The following is a 20173-nucleotide window of genomic DNA, read 5'->3' on the forward strand; positions in this document are numbered from 1 at the left end:
GATCGCACCACTGCACTGTAATCGGGGCCACAGAGCAAGATCGTTTCAAGGAAAGAAGGGAGGGAGGGAGGAAGGAAGGGAGGAAGGAAGGAAGGGAGGGAGGAAGAAAGGGAGGGAGGGAGGAAGGGAGGGAGGAAGGAAGGGAGGGAGGGAGGAAGGAAGGGAGGGAGGAAGAAGGGAGGGAGGAAGGGAGGGAGGGAGGAAGGGAGGGAGGGAGGGAGGGATTTGGACTACATAAAATTGACTTCACTTGGATATTAGACAAAATGTAAGAGGTAAAACTGTAAACTTTTAGAAGATAGTCTGTGATTTTGAACAAGAAGTTCTTGCCTATGACTCCAAAAACACTGTGTATAAAAAATTAGATTTTATCAAAATTTGAAACCTTTATCATTCAAAAGAAACCATTAAAACAATGAAAAGATAAGCCACAAACAACGTGTTTTTGAATCATACATCTGATATAGGACTTGCATCCAGACTATATAAAGAACTCTTATAAAAATCAATAAGATAAACAACCTAGTTTTACAGTGGGCAAAGGGTTTAATAATTAGACATTGTATTGATCATTAGACAAATGCAGTCAAAACAACAGTGCAACCAAAACAATACTGTTTCACATCCTCTAGAATAATTATCATTAAAAAGTCATACAGTACCAAGTTTTGTTGAGGATGTGGATAAACTAGAATCCTTATGTGTTGCAAGCAGAAATGTGAAATGGTACAACCAGTTTGGAAAATAGTTTGGCAATTTATTTAAAAGTTAAACATAAAAATACCAAACGACCCAGCAGCCCGCTCCCAGATATCCGAGAGGATTGAAGACAATGACGTGTCCACACAGAGACTTAGTCCATGCAGAGACTTACACACAAATGCTCGTAGCAACATTGCTTATTATGGCCACAAAAGTAGAGACAATGCAGGTGTTCATCAACTGGTGAATAAATAAACAAGTTATATGTCCATAAAATTGAATATAGTTCAGCAACTGCAGTTGGCCCTTGATCAATGAGAAGTTTAGGGAGGGACACCTACCCACACACAGTCAAAGAGCTGTGTGTAACTTCTGCCTCCCGCAAAATTTACCTTTTTTTTGGAAATGGAGCCTCAACTCTGTCGCCCAGGCTGGTGTGCCATGGCGCAACCTTGGCTCACTGCAACCTCTATCTCCTGGGTTCAAGCGATTCTCCTGCCCCAGCTTCCCGAGTAGCTGGGATTACGGGCCCGTGCCACCATGCCCAGCTAACTTTTGTATTTTCAGTAGAGATGGGGTTTTGCCATATTGGCCAGGCTGGTCTCAAACTCCTGACCTCAGGTGATTCACCTGCCTCGGCCTCCCAAAGTGCTAGGAGTACAGGCGTGCGCCACCATGCCGAACCCCAAATTTAATTACTAATAGCCTGCTGTTGACCGGAAGCCTCACTGATAACATAGGCAGTTAACACATCTTTTGTTTGTTACATATGTTATGTGCTGTTATTTAAGAAAACGTTTTTAAGGAAATCCTAAGGAAGAGAAAATATGTTTACTCCTTATTAAGTGGAAGTGGTCACATCCCCATAGTGGTTTTCATCCTTATCTTCTTCCCATTGAGTAGGCTTGGGGAATAGGAGGAAGAGGATGGTGGTCTTGTTATTTCAGGGATGGCCAAGAAGGAAGACAATTTGCCCGTAAGTGGATCTGTACAGTTCACGCTGGTGGTGTTCTCAGCTGTAATTGGAATTAACTCCTGACACATGGATAAAGCTCAAAAGCATTGGCTAAATGAAAGAAGCCAGACACAAAACGCTACTATTGTCTGATTCCATGTATATGAAATGTCTAAGAAAGTCAAACATACAGAGACAGAAATCACATTGGTGGCTGTGTAGGGTAGAGGTGGGCATGAAGATTAATTGCAGTGAGCATGAGAGAGCTGGCATGTTGGCAGGCATCAGTAATCCCAGCTACGTCGGAGACTGAGGCAGGAGGCTCCCTTGACCCCACGAGTTCGGTGGGTAACTACAGCAAAACCCCGATCTTTAAAAACGAAAGTAAAACACCAAAAAGGGAACGTGTATTTTTAAAAAGGGCGGGAGTGAATTTCCTGGGGCGTGATGGAAATGACCCAACACTGGATGTGGTGATGGTTGCACATCCCTATCATTTTACTCATTGCACACTTAGAAAGATGAGTCTTGTAGGGTGTAAATTATACCTCATTAAAGCTAGTTTTTAAAAGTATAATGCAATCTAAAGTTCAAAAGCAACGCACATACAAGATCTTAAACTGAAACAGGTTTCAGTGGCATGTCCTCCAATATTCTGACTTGGAGGGACAAAGCAAGTATTCATGAGGTGATCTTTTGTTACTTTTATTCATATTTTAAGTATTCAAGATAGAAATTAAAAGACTATATAATGATAGAATGGTATTAAAAAGTGGACAGTGGCTGGGCATGGTGGCTCACGCCTGTAATCCCAATACTTCAGGAGGCGGAGGCAGGCGAATCACTTGAGGTCAGGAGTTCAAGACCAGCCTGGTCAACATGATGAAACCCCATCTCTACCAAAAATACAAAAATTAGCTGGGCATGGTGGTACATGCCTATAGTCCCAGCTACTTGGGAGACTGAGGCAGGAGAATCCTTGAACCCAGGAGGTGGAAGTTTCTGTGAGCTGAGATTGTGCTGCTGTACTCTAACCTGGGCAACAAAACAAGACCTTGTCTCAAAAAAAAAACAAAAAAAAAGGGCGGTGGATAGTGGCCAGGCATGGTGGCTCACACCTGTAATCTCAGCACTTTAGGAGGCTTAAGCGGGTATAGCTTGTGCCCAGGAGTTCTCGATCAACCTGTTCTAGACATTAGAAAACCCTGTCTCTACTAAAAATACAAAAATGAACCAAGTGTGCTAGTGCTCACCTGTAGTCCCAGCTACATTGGAGGCTGAGGTGGGAGGATTGCTTGAGAACCTGGGAGGCGGAGGCTGCAGTGAGCCAAGACCATACCACTGCTCTCCAGTCTGGGCAAGAGAGCAAAGCCTGTCTCAAAAAAGAAAAAAAAAAAAAAAAAAAAAAAGACGAGAGGCTAGGTGCAGCATCTCATACCTGTAATCCTAGCACTTTAGGAGGCCAGGGTGGGAAGATCACTTGAGACCAGGAGTTCAAGACCAGCTTGGGCAACATAGTGAAATCCCATCTCTATTAAAAAAAAAAAATAAAAAAGTGGACAAGCAAAATGTAAAAGTAAAGAGATTTGCTTTGCTTTATAATTAGTAGAAACATGCTGAGTATAAGATTGAAAGATTAACTGTGAAGACGTGCCATAAACATACACATTATGTATTTTAGAGTTAGAAATGTAAGCCAAGCTACTCCAGTTTAATGAGTCTTGTTTAATCCAAAAAGTTACACAATCATTTAAATGGAAAACATGGATGTATTATTCACAAAAGCAATGTCCTTTTGTTTAAAAAAAATCTGCAATATAATATTGCTTTTATTTTTAAGATTAGTAAAAGTGCCATTTTGTTTGGGAATTTGTGAATTATCTGCAAACTAACTCATCTTAGAGTGTGAAAGGATTCTTGGTTCTTGGTTAGAGCTTGTGTCCTTTTTCTTTGAGCCCTTTCTGTTTTCCCTTTGAATTTCTAGGCTGTTGCCCATTGTCTCCTGTTTTCTAGACAGAATAAATTCTTGGTTTCATTCTGTTCTCAGTGGAGATGCTGTCTGTTACATATTCATCACCTTAGAAAAACATTATTGAAATATTTCATCCAATTTATAGATCACTATCTGTTTCCAGCTGTCTGTTACATATTCATCACCTTAGAAAAACATTATTGAAATATTTTATCCAATTTATAGATCACTATCTGTTTCCATAGCTGTCTCAGTTTCTTCTGGTTATTCATCTTCCAATATCATATTTAATAATTTATCACAGATTTTAATTTTTTATGACATACTCAATCATTTTTAGTTATAGAAGAAAAAGTCAGTTTTAGTTGGATGATATAGTACCTCTAAAATAGAGAAAAGAATTTGGCATAAATATCAAACAGTCACAAGATTGGGATTTAAATCTTAGACCAAGTTGATTATCAGCCTTGTGAGTTCGGGTAACTGAGTCTTTAAACTAGCATCCTCATCTACCTAAAAGAGGGCGATTGCAAAATTTATTGAGCTAACAAACTTGTTTAAAGTGTAACAGTTGTACAATTTTTCTTATGCCTGGAATAAGCAGTAGCTTTTATAAAATTATGAAATCAATTATTTCTTTCATTTTGAGATTGGCAGTTTTTAAAACATTTCTAAGTATACTTTTCCTTCATTCTCCTGGTGTTTTTTCCGTATAACTTTCAATTGTTTAAAATATATCTAGTACAAAAAATAGTTAATCGACAGGTATAGATTTATACCTGCTATATACCAGGCATCCTGTGATGGACATTGTAGGGATTTTTAGAAGGATGTACAAGTGAGTGTCTGCCAGGAATACTTCCTCCCTTAGGGAGACACACATGCATGAAATAATTGGGGAGCCACTCAGTGCTTAGCTTGGCATACCTATGTGGTGGGATCAGCATAGTAGTATTATGAAAGGGGTTCTGACTCAGGTCTGGAAGGCTTCATATAGGAGGCATTCATTGTGCTAGGCCCTAAATAATTAGGATTACTTAAGATTTGACCAGAAAGAGAAAATACCCTCAGTAGGGGAACCACATGAATCAGGACTCTGGTTGGAGTAGAGGGAGTCTGAGGAAAGGTAGAAAGTTAGGTAACTGCAGGTAGAGAGATTTGGATTTTATATGCTGATTGTTGTTTGAACTCTTGTTAGAGCTCCAAACATAAACAGGACACACGTGGTACCTCTTTCCATGGAGTTACAATCAAGCAGAGAAGATAAACACTGAGTATGAAGTCATGACTGTGGGAAGTGACTTAGGTCCAAGGGGTCAGAGAGGAATGCCTTGAGGAAACGGCATCTGAATAGGAGTTGAAGAGTGGAGAAGAGTATTCTAGGCACAGGCCCCTCGGGAGTGAAGGTTCTGAGGTGGGGAAAAGCAAAACAAAAGTAATTTTAAGTACAGGAACGAGACAGCACGGCTCAACATGGTAGATAGGGTAATAGTACGTTCAATTCCAAGCAGAAGTGTGCCTAAAGCAAGAACTGTCAGTAACCGGAGGATTTGAAAGAAGGGAGACGTGGCATCGATGCCGCCTAAGCTGTGCTTTCCAGCGCGGCACTAGGGTGTGCCGTCTCACACTCACACGTGCACGTGCAGCAGCCACAGAACTGGGCAGCCAGAGCCCTGCTGAAGAATGGCAGCTGTCTCAAGCAGCTAGCAGGGTTCTTAGCTGCTTCTCTGCCGTCTAATTGGGACCTGGAAAACCAGCAGGAAGCATTGGGTGGGAGTGTGGAGGGAGCCAGTGGTGGCAACAGAAGCCCTACAAGGTGCAGTTCCCACAGGTGAAGTGTGGAGAGGAAGAGTGGAGCAGGAAGGCGTGCATCCTGGCTGATAGGGTTCTTGGAGCCCGTGCTCGGGGTGGGAGAGACAGTGGTTGTGGAAGGGTCCCATTTCAGTCCGGCGAGCTGCACTAGCTGAAAGCCTGTCCTGAGAATGGGGTGAGAAGTTCACATTAAGTAGCGCAGAGAGCACACACTCCATCAGAAGCTTCTCTGGGTCTCGTCTTTTCAGCCAGGCATTCATGATAAATCTCTGACTTTTGTATGCCATAGCTTTCTGCCTTTCTGTTTCTGCTTATACTCAGAGAAAGTCATTATACAGTGGCAACTCCTTGCTTTCCAGGCCCCTCCCTCCACGGATAACGCTTCTCACCCTGTAGGATGGTGCTGTCTACAGAAACTGAAGGACCCTTGTGTCAGAGTCACATACGGTAATTGGAAAGACACTGATTCCAGGATCCTCCCCCCACCCCCCCCAGACAGTCTCAAGGGATGGACCCAGAGACCCATGCTTTTACCATGTGCCAGTTTTGCCCCTCCCTTCATTGTAGGGCAGAAGCAGTAGGTTTGGCAGCTCTCTGTGCTGTGCATTTCAATATGAACTAGTAAGAACTGGTAAAAGTCAAAAGGAGAGACACCCAGATCACTGCTCTTACTGAGTTTGTAGTCCAAGGCTCCTGCAGTCCTCAGAGCCCTCTCTGTACCTCCATGACGGTATTGTCCTTTTCCTTTCATGTTGTCATTCTTTGCATACTTGACTGGCAGTAAGGAAAAGCCCAGAGTTTCATGAAGTTAAAGTTTGTGTCGTGTCTTTCGGTTCTCTGCAGTGGTCAGCAAAATATCCTGAACAAAATACATATGGGTTGCACTGAAATGATTTTATTAAGATATTTAGTTCGGTTGTTAAGCTTTCTTTTCATTTAAGGCTATGTTTTATACCTAATTTTAAAATTCCACATTGGAATATAAGTATTCCATATATACTGTATGTACCAATGTAAGTGTAAGCATTTTGTTTTCTTGCCTTTTCAAGCAAGAGCTTGGTCCTGTTTATTCTAAAACATGCCCTTCACCTGGTGACTGAAGGACGTCTGTGCCAGTGCCCTGTCCATGATGTCATTGACAGGAAAGGCTACTCAGTGTGTGGTTTCACTTGTTACCTCTGGTTAGCAGAGTGAGTTCTTTGTCATGTAGGTAGCAGATCTGTGGTAGTGTGAAGGGGAAGTTATGGGTTCTTGGATAGTTTACAGTAATGCATACTTGTCTGAAAATTATGGATCTGTTTTCCTGGTTTTTAAAGATTTATACAGACTTTACTGTTACTGTTTAATCATCTTAAGTTGTGTTAAATCACTGTCTGATTGAAATAGCTGTAATTTTATCTGTATGTCTGTAAGAATTTTGTGGACATTCTTTCCATTGTTGAAAGGAAGATGAGGTAATTTAGATAAACGTGTAACCAAATAATAATGTTGCTTTTTAATCTTTTTATCAGTCAGCAATATCAGATGCTTCTTACTGGGTATTTTTTTTGGATGGTTGAACAAAATTAGTTGAATGGCTCTTCACCTTTTTTCCATCATATTCTCTTAAAAACTTATTTAGTTCTATATTATCTAGCATTGAATAGAAAAATGTCACACTTTGTAAAATACAGAAAATTCACTGTGAATACAAAAAATGCTTTATGAAAACGAGTAAAAAGAAATCACAAACACACTGTAGAATACCTTTAAATATCAGTAATTTGGGCCACTTAATGTAAATCTGTGTTCTTTATTCTAAATGCCTATCGAGGAAATGAGGAATATAAGTATACCGTTGTTTTACCATTTAAAGTTTTTTAGCTTCTAATCGAATGTGGATTTAACTACCTTAGAAAAGATGGAGCTTGAAGTTGAAGTGTACTGCTATGGCAGGAAGTCAGGGTTTAAATTGCATTTATATTTTTGCCTGAGTTTGCACATACTTCTACTGTATCTTCCATCTGGTTCATACATTTTTTTAAAAAATTCATAATTATCAAAATCTAAAACTGAAACACTTAAGCAGTAGCTTTTAAAAAATAAAAATAGCCTTTAAAAAAATAAATGCAATGGTTCCATTTTAAAACTTCCATAAGCTCTTAATTTTCCTTTTTTCTTTACATCTGAAGTAGAACTGGAGAGTGCCTCTACCAGCAGATACATGAGACTGTCCACTAGCCTTCCTTGCAGGCTCTGTGTCCCAAGTGGGTTGTTTGAAGTCGTCACTTGATTTACTTTATCTTTTCTGTGCTTCTCTTTTCTCACTGGCAGTAGAAGAGGAGGCAGGTAAAATCATATAAAGGATCTACATGCGTTTGAAATACTGTTTTAGAAATCAGTTTCCTGGTTCCAGGATGGAAGACATTCTTAACTGATAGCAGTTCATATGGTGATGGACCTGACCTTGGAGTTAGGATCTCAGGAGTCGGTCTCACTGGCACAGCTGCTAAGCAGAATCATGCAGCCTTAGGTTGTGGATGTTAGAGGTCTGGATGGGGATCTCTTACCCCTGCAGTGATGCTTACAGTGCTTCTCGATTCAGGATGGAAGTGGAGGACAAGGCAAGGGGTATTTTCAGACAGTCCTTTTGCTCTGCAGGTCTGTCTTTTGCATTACAGAGTGTTTCACCTCCCAGGCATGGGCTGCTAAATGCTGGTGGTACTGTGACAGCATAGAGTCACAATGCCACCAGCTGTGGCATAGAGTCCCCTGTGCCTGTGACACAGGCCTGTGACAGCATAGAGCCCCCTCCCACAGGGTTTCCAGACATCCCCAGGAGAGCTTTACTGCCCCTGTTGAGACCCACTGTCAGATGAGACCCACTGTCAGATGCTTACGTTTGAGGAGCATTTAGAGGAAGAAGGAAAGGGGCCCCTCACTGGTGAAGGGAGTGGGAATGGCCAAACTCATGAAAAAATGGTAGGCTTTTATATTTGCCTACATACTAACAGTTCTGCTGTTCTTTCTTTCTTTCTGAATTTCCAAGTTTCCATTTGGTATCATTTCCCTTTTTAAAAATCATTTCATGCAGCACAGATCTCCCGGTGACGAATTCTCTCAACATTTATTTATCTGAAAGTGTCTTTTTTTGCCATCATTTTTCAAAGACAGGTAGAAGTTTTTGTGTGACAATTTTCCGTTCAGCACTTTAAAGGCGTTGTTTTGTTGTTTTCTGGCTTACGTTTTTTCTGATGAGAAGTTGTTCCCTTTTATATAATGAGTCTGTAAAAAAAAAAAAAAAAACTTTACTTTTTAGAACAGTTTTACATTTATGGAAAAATTGTGAGGATAGTACAAAGAATGCCCACAAACCCCGCACCCAGTTTCCCTTGTTAGGTACCATGTGAGATGTTGATTTGTTGTACCACAGTGAACTAATGTTGATACATAATTATTAATCAAAGTCTATTACTTTATTCATATTTCCTTAGTTTTCACCTAGTTTTTTTTCTGTGCTAGGATCCCACCCAGGACACCACATTACATTTAGTCATCATGATCCATTAGTTTCCTCTTGGCTGTGATACTTTTTCAGACTTTGCTTGTTTTTGATGACCTCAACAGCTTTGAGGACTGCTGTTCCAGCATGTTGTAGAACGTCCTTCCACTGGGACATGTTGGATAGTTTTCTTATAATTAGGCTAGGGATATGGGTTTTTGGGAGGAAGACCACAGGGATTTATAAAGTACCATTAGCATGCATCCTATCATATTGAGTTTACGTGCTGTCAGTGTGAAGTACCACCGGTGATGCTGACTTCGGTCACCTGGCTGAGGTAGTGTCTGTCAGCTTCTCCACTGTGAAGTTAACTCCTGTTTTCCCCTTCCGTACAATAACTTTTGACATCACTGAGTACAGCCCACACTTGGAAAGTGGGGATTTATGCTCCATCTCCCTTAGGGTGGAGCATCTACAGAATTATTTGGAATTTTTCTGCATGGGTGATTTGCCTCTGCTCCATTTATTAATTTGTTCAGTCATTTATTTGTATCAGTATGGACCCATGAGAATTTATTTTATACTTTGGATTGTAATACAGTATAACTTTGTTACTCAAATTATCCCATCTTTGGCCACTGGGGATTCTTCGTGTTGGCTCCTGTGTCCTTTGACATGCCTCCATTGTTGTGGGTGTTGGTTTTTTGTTTTTTTTGGTTTGGTTTGGTTTAGTTTTTGAGCACTTTCTTACTTTCTGGTGCTCTAAGATGTGCCAGGCTCCTTTTGCATATATTTTCTGCCCCTTGAACATTATTGAACTTCATCAGTAATGACACATCAGTCCTAGAATCAGCCATTTTTCCAAGGAACCCTGGTTCTGTTTATTGGCAGAGTAGTATTAAAAACCAAGATCCGGGCATTAGATGTGACGTTACTGCCGAGATGCCTGTTGCTTCTGGGCCTTCTCAGCTGACAGAACAAGGAAATACATGCATGAATCCTAACTCCTGCATATATACGTATCTATAAATATTTCTTTTTTTCTTTTTTTTTTTTTTTTTTGAGGCAGAGTCTCACTCTGTCGCCCAGGCTGGACTGCAGTGGCGCGATCTCCACTCACTGCAAGCTCCGCCTCCCGGGTTCACGCCATTCTCCTGCCTCAGCCTCCTGTGTAGCTGGGACTATAGGCGCCACCACCTCACCCGGCTAATTTTTGTATTTTTAGTAGAGACGGGGTTCCACCGTGTTAGCTAGGATGGTCTCGATCTCCTGACGTGGTGATCCGCCTGTCTCGGCCTCCCAAAGTGCTGGGATTACAGGCGTGAGCCACCGTGCCCAGCCTCTATAAATATTTCTATCTGTAATCATCTGCGTTGATGTTAAGCTAACAATGAGTTCATACTTAGGTCTCCAACTCTAATACATTGCCACATGGATCATTGTAGCTCTCTCTCCTTTCTTATCACTGAACTCCCACTCCTAAATGAAAAACCTGGCTCTTGCAATCCTACATCTATTTACTTAATTGTTCAGTTCAGTGAATTCTCAGATTTATAAATTCTTTAATGTAAATAACAGATTTGGAGGCCTTTTAGAGTTCTAGTGCCTGGTGTGAAAGCTTCTGTAGCCCACTTTCCTCCCAACCTAAATCTCCCTTGGTTAGAATGCCTAACTCTGTACTTAACGTTTCTTTTCCCACTCATTTAAAATTCTTTTATCAAAAACTTGTAAGAAAGCATAAATGTAAGCATCTTACTTGAAAGGGGCACAAAACTGGGGAGGTGAAATCTTGAAACATAGGTAAGAGGAAGTATTCATTAAGTAAACCTGTAAATGGGTTAAAACGAGTATAGCAAAGGTTTGTGGAGATGTGGCTTAAGTGACAGTTCAAGTGGAGAAGGAGAATGCTTGGGAACCTTCAGTCACATGAACTCTGTGTATGCTGATGTATGCCGTGGCTTCAAAAAAAATTCTATTGAAATCTTACACTGTATCCCTGTGGACACAATCAGATGTAGGGAGATGTTAGTGTCATGCTATTCTTGATACTGAAAGTATTGTATTTGTAGTTAACATTTACATAAGTGAAGACACTGGAAAACCAGTGTCCAGAAAAGAATAGGATAGGAAATCTCTGTGCACAGGGTCTTATGAAGCATAATTTAGAATGTCAGCGTCATAATGAATAATGTTAGTAGCTGTTTTAACCGATTGAATGAAATAGGAACCATGAATCTATTCTGATCTAAAAAGTAAAAGTAAACTGAAGGTTTCATGAGGATGGAATATTTACCTAGCCTCAAAGCTCCTCCCCACAGAATACATACTAATTACAAAGGGAAAAAGAGGAACTTCGCGGTGCACATGCCTGGAGAAATCACCTTTACCGAATTATCAAACTGGACTTTATCAGTAATGGCAAATAAAAAAAGCTGTGGGCCGCCCGGCGGTGTACACTGTGAGGAGCACGGTGGGCCGCCCGGCGGTGTACACTGTGAGGAGCACGGTGGGCCGCCCGGCGGTGTACACTGTGAGGAGCACGGTGGGCCGCCAGGCGGTGTACACTGTGAGGAGCACGGTGGGCCGCCCGGCGGTGTACACTGTGAAGAGCACCGCCTCACCTCTGTGTCGTTACTGCCAGCAGCACCTGGCCTGAATCTAGCACAGGAAATACCTTCTACAGATCAACTGGGCTGTGTGTAGTCTCCAAAAGTGCCAAGGTCAGAAACACCAAGAAAGACTGAGGGACAGTTGCAGACAGACGGAGATGGCTGTGATGTGACGACTGAGTGCAGCGTATGACTCTGATCTGGGCTGCTGTGAAGGACCTTATTGGGAAAGTCGCAGAAGCTTGGATGGACTTTGGGATTAGATGGTAGTGACACATCAGTGTTAAGCTCCTTATTTGGGGGTTGTATTCTGTTTATAAATTTGTTTGTAGGAAAATGCCAAATATTCGGGAGTGATGAGGCGTCATGCTAGCAACTTACTCTTGAATGGTTCTGGGTTTTTTAGAAGGAGTTTTTATATGATATTTCCAATTTTTCTGTAAGTTGTAGATTCTTTAAAAAAAGATTTTTTTTTTTTTTTTTTTTAAATGAATGATTTGGGACTCTAGAATTAGTATGGAAAAAAGACTGAAGTGGGGTCCCAGGGAGGCTGTCTTTGAACATTTTAAGAATTGTTATGTCAAAGAAGAATTCTCATTGATTCCAGAATGTGCAACTTAAAGTGGGAATGTTTCTTATATCCGATGACATCTTAGAATTTCTTGACAGATTTTTTTCTTCATGATACATAATGATGTACCTTGTGGTTGATGGCATTTTATACATCAATAAATGAAAAACAGGTTTTATTCAGTGGTGTTTTTCCAGAGGAGAGAACCAAGAGCCACAAACAGACATTTAGAAATTTAGATTTTGGCTGGGCGCAGTGGCTCACACCTGCAAGCCCCGCACTTTGGGAGGCTGAGGTGGGCGGATCACAAGGTCAGGTGATGAAGACCATCCTGTCAGGTGATCGAGACCATCCTGACCAACATGGTGAAACCCCGTCTCTACTAAAAATACAAAAATATTAGCCAGGTGTGGTGGTGTGTGCCTGTCATCCCAGCTACTCGGGAAGCTGAGGCAGGAGAATCGCTTGAACCTGGGAGGCAGAGATTGCAGTGAGTTGAGATTGCGCCACTGCACTCCAGCCTGGCCACAGACTAAGACTCCATCTCAAAAAAAGAAATTTAGATTTTAAGGAAAGAAGACTTGTCTAACACTTAAATCCAGGTGACCTGTGGATAGAACCGCTCAGCTGAGAGGGATCAGTAATTTATAGGAGTTCCTGTTCTGTGTTGAAAGTTGGCAGCCCCGGGAACTCTTAACTGAGAGTCTGTGGCTCTCCACCGATTGGTGGCTTGTCTTCAGTGCCCCCCCGCATTCTGCCTCTGTGTGAAGGAAGAAAGCTTTCTGTTCTGGGCAGGGCCTTGCTCCTGCCCCCTTTTGTTTCTCTTGACATACAGTCAAGAGATAGCATAAGAAGAAAAGCTGACATCCAGGTGCTGTACAGGGGCCCCTTGGCCCTACTTGTATGTGATTGAAGAACTTCCTGCTCAAGGAAGAAAGAAAAAAAGACCCTTGGCTTTTGGCAACAGACTGTAGCCCAGTGTCCTCAGGAATTATCAGTGAGTGACTACCACTCAGTAGCTTACACATTCGGCTTCCCAACAGCCACATGGCAGGAGGTTCAGGTTCAAGCATTAGCAAAATTATAAGTTGGTCATTGCTGTGCATCTGTGGGCACTAAGGGGTACTGTGGTGGTGGTGTACAGCACATCCAAACCAGTCACTTCCACATGGGGAGACTTCAGTTTCAGTTTTGTGCAGCAGACCGTGTTCCTCCTCTCCATAGTCATGTGCTTCCCCTCCTGTCACTGCTCCCTGTTCATCAGAGGTCCTGCCACCATCCTGGGCAGCTTCAGAATCCACCTGGAAAGTGAACACCTAACCAGAGATTCCTTCCACAGACCCTTCAGCCATTCTACTTCTCCAGGAGCCTGGACCCATAGCTGCTCCCTGGGCCTCATCATCTCCCAGGATTGTTACAGCTCGAGTTGCAAACTCCTGTGTCCTGTGCCCTGACCAGTGCCTCTTCCCTTTCTCCCCCTGTCTTCAGTAAAACTGTCATTTAGTTTTATTGAAGCTTCCAGTTCCTGGACCCTTTCTTAGTTTTCTCCCAGTTTCCCTCCTGGCTTCACCTCTCCGTCCTGCCTAGACTGCATGAACCACTATTCCAGTCACTTTGCCCAACAGTTTCACTGGGTCAGAGAGGGTTCACCGTCCCGTGTCTCACTTACCCTCAGGGCCGTTTGGCTCCCCAATGCTTGAGTGTCCAGTGAAAGAGTTTGGACTTTATTTGTTTGACAGAAGGGATACATCAAAGGCTTTTCAAAGCAGAGTGACAGGGCAAATCTATATTTTAGGAAAACTGACAAGTCTCAGCAGGAAATCTATAATTGATATAACCTCCATCTGTCAGAATTATTGCTATATTCATTTCATAAAAGAATGTAGAATGTGTTTGTTTTTCCCCCTTGAGTTCTTTAAGGGATCAGTGAAGAGAAAAATGGGGACTGGGTATGAAGCACTGAAAGTATTGTGGATAAACGTTTGAGAAGGACTTGCATTAAGTCAGTGGAGTGAGATGAGAACTCCTGGGAGCAGGAGCCAGCAGGACCCATGGAGACACAGGCAGCCAGGGCTCTGCCCCATGCCCAGCTTGACCCTGAATACACCTAACTCTTCCCTCAGCAGCAGTCCTTCTGGACCCTCAAAGATTTTTTTTTTTTTTAAACGGAGTCTCACTCTGTCGCCCAGGCTGGACTGCAGTGGCGCGATCTCGGCTCACTGCAAGCTCCACCTCCCAGGTTCACGCCATTCTCCTGCCTCAGCCTCCTGAGTAGCTGGGACCACAGGCACCCAGCACCACGCCCAGCTAATTTTTTTCTATTTTTAGTAGAGATGGGGTTTCACCGTGTTAGCCAGGATGGTCTTGATCTCCGGACCTTGTGATCCGCCTGCCTGGGCCTCCCAAAGTGCTGGGATTACAGGCATGAGCCACCGCGCTCAGCAGTGTTTGCCCAGGGCTTGGGACATGGGAGTGGTGGGGCATGTCCCAAATATGCTTTGATACTTACAGTGTTACAGTCTAATTATTTTTATTATTTTTATTTATTTATTTTTTGAGACGGAATCTCGCTCTGTTGCCCAGGCTGGAGTGCAGTGACGCGATCTTGGCTCACTGTAAGCTCTGCCTCCAGGGTTCATGCCATTCTTCTGCCTCAGTCTCCCGAGTAACTGGGACTACAGGCGCCCACCACCACGCTGGGCTAATTTTTTTGTCTTTTTTAGTAGAGACAGGGTTTTACTGTGTTAGCCAGGATGGTCTCGATCTCCTGACCTCGTGATCCGCCCGCCTTGGCCTCCCAAAGTGCTGGGATTATAGGCTTGAGCCACCGCGCCTGGCCTATTTTTATTTTTTATTTTTTTTAAGATGAAATCTCGCTCTGTCACCCAGGCTGGAGTGCAGTGGTGCGATCTCAGCTCACTGCAAGCTCCGCCTCGCGGGTTCACACCATTCTCCTGCCTCAGCCTCCTGAGGAGCTGGGACTACAGGCACGTGCCACCACACCCGGCTAATTTTTTGTGTTTTTAGTAGAGAAGGGGTTTCCCTGTGTTAGCCAGGATGGTCTCGATCTCCTGACCTCGTGATCCGCCCGCCTCGGCCTCCCAAGGTTCTGGGATTACAGGCGTGAGCCACCGCACTACCGTCTAATTATTCTTAACTCTTATCAATCGCTGCCTGCTCTGACTGGGCCTTTATTCTGATGCCTACATTTCCTTTGGGGTGTGTATCCCTCCTGAAGCTGGGCCAGAGCTCCTCAGATCTTTGAAAGTCAAGTGTCTGAGGCAGCTTTAGGTCAGGGTCTTTGAACCCTATCAGGCTTTAGGGGTGGAGTTTGGGGAGAAGGCCCTTTCTCCTAGGAGGGCACTCCTATATAACTTTCACCAGATTCTGTAAGAGATTTAAGACCTAAAATGGCTAACACTCCAGTCCTTTGCAAGTGTCGGTGGTGGACTTTCGTTCTGCTGGCCTCTCTGCTGTCCTCCTGCCTGGTCGGCAGGGTCGGGCTCCTCTGCCCGGCTCTTGTCTGTGCTGTTGTAAGGACGCCACTGCGAGCGGCTTCTCTCCCTAGTCCGAAAGGTTCCCCTTTGCTCCTGAAGGCACGTGGATTTTTGCATCAAGAGCAGGTAATTTTCTACTCTCTTTAAGAGGTGAAAGGAGCCTTACCATAGTATGTGTTCAGTAAATATTGTTGAATGGATGGTTGAAATAATTACACACTTCTTTTCCCAAACAGCTTCCCTGTTGAAATTAGTTGGTGTTCTTATTTAGTGTTCTTTGAATAGAATTACATGGATTGGTTTCTTTGGCTACCTGTTCAGCTTTCCCTACTCCTTTTCCAGCTTGAGTCTTCAAGAGGGAGCCTCAACTGATTTCTAAAACCATTTGTACCTGGTGTGATTATAAAGCAATGAGACTGATTGTCATATGTTGTTTGTGGGATCCGTCTCAGTTACTTTATAGCCATACCTGGTATCTTATACCACAGATCATGGCCTGTTGAACAACATTTTAAAAGAGATTTCTAAAGGGAAATTTAAAGTGGCTTAGCATTATTTTATGATTGTCTCTAACTTACTGATCAAAACTCTTATTTCAGGAAGGTAATTAGATGTTAATTAGATGTTTATTGCTTGCTTTAATTTTATAGTTTTTTTGTGGATTTTTAATCAGTATTCTGATAAACTGCTCTTCTAATAAAGTGGCTGTAAGAATTTTTTGAGTAAGGTAGTAAAAAGGCATATGTTCCACTGGGTTACATTTTCTGTAAAACTCCTTTTACTGTTACATTTGTCTTCTTTTTTTTTAAGGGTCTCACTCTGTCACCCAGGTTGGCATGCAGTGATGTGATCTCAGCTCACTGTAGCCTCAACTTCCTGGACTCCAGTGATCCCCCACCTCAGGCTTTAGGGGTGGAGTATGAGGAGGAGTACTGAGTATCTGGGAACACAGACACGTGCCACCATGCCTGGCTAATTTTCCTGTTTTTGTGAGAGACAGGGTTTCGCCGTGTTGCCCAGGCTGGTCTTGGACTCCTGAGCTCAAGCAATCCACCTGCCCCAGCCTCCCAAAGTGCTGGGATTACAGGCATGAGCCACTGCACCCAGCCTTGTTGAATTTTTCAGTTGCATGTAGTCTTCTGTGACTGCATGTAACACAGTGGTTCTTTTAGCTAAATATGATAAATGAAACATGTAAAACCAAAGTATTTCAATGTGTTATTCATTGAAGAAACATTGAAAAGGACAAGTTTTGGGGACTTTCGCTTGTTTGTTTTGGTGGTTTACATTTGTATGTACAAACCTTATTCAGATTCAAATAAGTGGTTATAATTTTATCTTTCCCAAAATAAAATATTTATTTCCCTTCTAATGACCCCTAGTCCCTCTTAGGGGCTCTCTGGAGAAGGCAAATGTAGAAGTTATATGTTGCCACTGGCAGCTTCAGCTTGTGAAAGGACAGTTGCTGATAGATTGATAGAAGTTTCTCTGTTTTCTTAAAAGACACTGGGAAGTTATTTTGTGGAGGAGGAAAGGGATAGCAGTTTCCTGCTGTCCATAGGAATAGATATTCAATTCCTCTAATGTTACTACTTCTGGAAATTATATAGCGGAAAGATCTAGGTAACTATAAAGCAACTTAAGACCATCGTCGTAATTAACTTACATAGCCTGTGACTGTGGGCAGACTTCTGGACAACTGTTAGAGGCTGGAGGTGTTTTGATGCCAAACTAGTCCAGAATGTTAAAGCCTGGACCTGTCTCTGGAACGTTTGATTTCCAGAAGAGTTCTGGGGTAAACTAGCAAGGAGCCTCGCTCCACTCAAGTCTGAACGTAAGACCCAAGTTAGTTTCAGATGTCACTAATAAAAGGTACCACCATTTGGCACTTTGTAGTTCTGTTACTAGCTGTGTGTCCTGCGTCTCGGTGAGATTAGAAAGCGTGGTATCCTGTACTTGTTTTTGTTCCTTGCACTAGTTCTACAGACAGTGGGTGCTCCATGAATGTTCCTAGATTAGTGCAAGAAGTACCAATTTATGCTATAAAAACAGCACTTTACTCCATTTCTTAAGGAATTAAGACTTTCTGAAGATCATTTTAAAATAGAAAAGATTTTACAGTGTAAATCTACCATGATGTTGATACACTTCTGTTGCTGTATAATGTTATATTGCTGTCTGTTGTCACATTTGGTTGGTTTAATACTCTTTTTTAAATGTAGTTGTCAGACAAGTTAATATGGTTCTTAACACTGCAATCGTTCTATGCCTTATGTCTGTTTAAGTCTTAAGTACCACACAACAAATTACATGTTCCCACTTGGTGCCAGCATACCCAGCTGCAGCTTCATTTCAGTTGAGAAGTGGAGTTCCCATGCCCTTTCCATTACCAGATATTACGGTAGTTACCTAAGTAGTGTGTTTATGTATTTGATGTTTCTATAAATTTTAAATGTCACTTGAGTTATATATTTATTTTATATTACAGGCACTGGAGATATTATTGCTGTCATGATAACAGAATTGAGGGGTAAGGATATTTTGAGTTATCTGGAGAAAAACATCTCTGTACAAATGACAATAGCTGTTGGAACTCGAATGCCACCGAAGAACTTCAGCCGTGGCTCTCTAGTCTTCGTGTCAATATCCTTTATTGTTTTGATGATTATTTCTTCAGCATGGCTCATATTCTACTTCATTCAGAAGATCAGGTACACAAATGCACGCGACAGGAACCAGGTGAGCTCAGTACTCAACAGTGATTGGTTCTTACCAGCCAGAGTTCACAGACATCTGTCGTGTCCATGCATCTTACTAACATGTTTTTTCTTTTAAAAAATGTTGTTACCTTACTCAGTCATTTTAATATGTTGAAAATGTCTACACAAGTATTTAAGGGATATTTAAAATAACCTAAAGGGTACTACATTTGTTGTGATCCCCTAGAATAGTCTATTCAGGTAGATAGCTTGATATCATAGTGTTATCTAGATAATTCTATTAATTTGGCGAAATATCACATAGTTGCATTTTTAAACTAGTAACTTTGGATGTGTCTGGAAATGGGAACTAGGAGGGGGCTTAGGGAGACTTCACACTACGAAACCCTTCCTGTGTGAAATTCTTTCCCATGTGAATTTTGAACTGGAAAAGTATTGTCTATTTAGAAGACGAAATCAGTGAAAAACCTCTGTCATCCAAGCTCAGACATAGTTGGTAAGGGTGAGTGGGGAGGACCAACAGAACACATTTCTCTGGATACTCATCCTAGAAGTTCCGTTGACAGCACATCTGAGGTGCTCAGGGAATTTGGGTTGAGTGAATAAACCTAGCAAAAGCAGTGTGCTTCCCTGGTACGAGGGCCTGGAGACGGTGGCTCTCAGTTTGTAACTTACGTTTGTTTGATGTGCTGTGGACAGAATACCCACCCTAGGAGCGAGGTTCGGGCTGTTAGGTCCCTATCCTAGACTTTGCATGTGGAAAACTAAGAAGTGACTTGCTTGGAGAGTGGTTTAAACCAATTTTTGTGTAACACTATCTCCTCCTAATACAGTACATTCAAATCCCTGTGGGGACAGGGACACTGGGATTTTTATCCTTCCTCTTTCTAGTGGAAGCAGCACAGACTTTGGCATGGAACCGGTCTCAGCTCACATCCCTCCTGTACCGCCGGTGTCCCATGATCCCTCATCCCTGACGGACAGTTTATTTAGCATCTCAACTTCTTTCTTCATCTGAAAGTAGATATAAAATACCCAAACACTGTACTTTATTGAAGCTTTATGTGCCAGGCTCTGCATGTGCACTTTTAATATTTTTTATTTTGATAATTTTTGTATTTGTAATTTTAGACTTAACAAAAATGTGCAAGATAAGTGTCAAGTATTCCGTTCACTCAGATTCTACAGCTGTTAATGTTTTACTATATTTTATTTTCTATGTATCTATACTTTTTTAATTTAAAAAAAATTTTTTTTAAGAGACAGGGCCTTGCGCAGGCTGGAGTGTGGTGGCAGTCATGGCTCACTGCAGCCCCAACTCCTGGGCTCAAGCAATCCTCCAGCCTCAACCTTCTGAGTAGCTAGGACTAAAGGTATGCATCACCATGCCTGGCTAACTTTTTAATTTTTTGCACAGACCAGGTCTTGCAGTGTTGCCCAGGCTGCTCTCAAACTCGGGCTCAAACGATCCTCCCGCCTTGGCCTCCCTAAGTGTTGGGATTATGGGTGTAAACACCATCCTCAGCCTTTGTATATATACCTTAACAAAACTATTTGAGAGTAAGTTTGAAATATGATGCCATATTGCCCTTAAATACTTTGTTATATATTTTTAAAAACAAGAACATTCTCTTACATAACCATAGTGTGGTTATCAAAATCAGTAAATTAGCATTGATATAATACATTATCTGATTGATAGACCTTTCTTGGGTTTTGTAAAACTGGCTCAATAATGACCTTTATAGCAGAGAAAATCCTGGATTGATTGGAGCTCATTGGATTTTGCATTCAGTTGTCTCTTCTTACTTGGTTTTATGACATTGACGTTTCTGAAGAGTACAGATCAATTAT

At 42.1% G+C, this 20173-nt stretch overlaps 1 protein-coding gene across 3 annotated transcripts in view; it reads left to right on the top strand.

The window, feature by feature from the left end:
* The window catches only part of RNF130 (ring finger protein 130), a 110287-nt gene that overhangs the window by 38441 nt on the left and 51673 nt on the right, over positions 1-20173 (top strand). For all 3 annotated transcript variants that reach the window (XM_037992580.2, XM_008015535.3, XM_008015537.3), the window contains exon 3: positions 18088-18338. In XM_037992580.2, the coding sequence (XP_037848508.2) occupies positions 18088-18338 (251 nt within the window). The remainder of the gene's footprint in view (positions 1-18087; positions 18339-20173) is intronic.

The sequence above is a fragment of the Chlorocebus sabaeus genome, chromosome 23, assembly GCF_047675955.1.
Source record: "Chlorocebus sabaeus isolate Y175 chromosome 23, mChlSab1.0.hap1, whole genome shotgun sequence".
Lineage (NCBI taxonomy): Eukaryota > Metazoa > Chordata > Mammalia > Primates > Cercopithecidae > Chlorocebus > Chlorocebus sabaeus.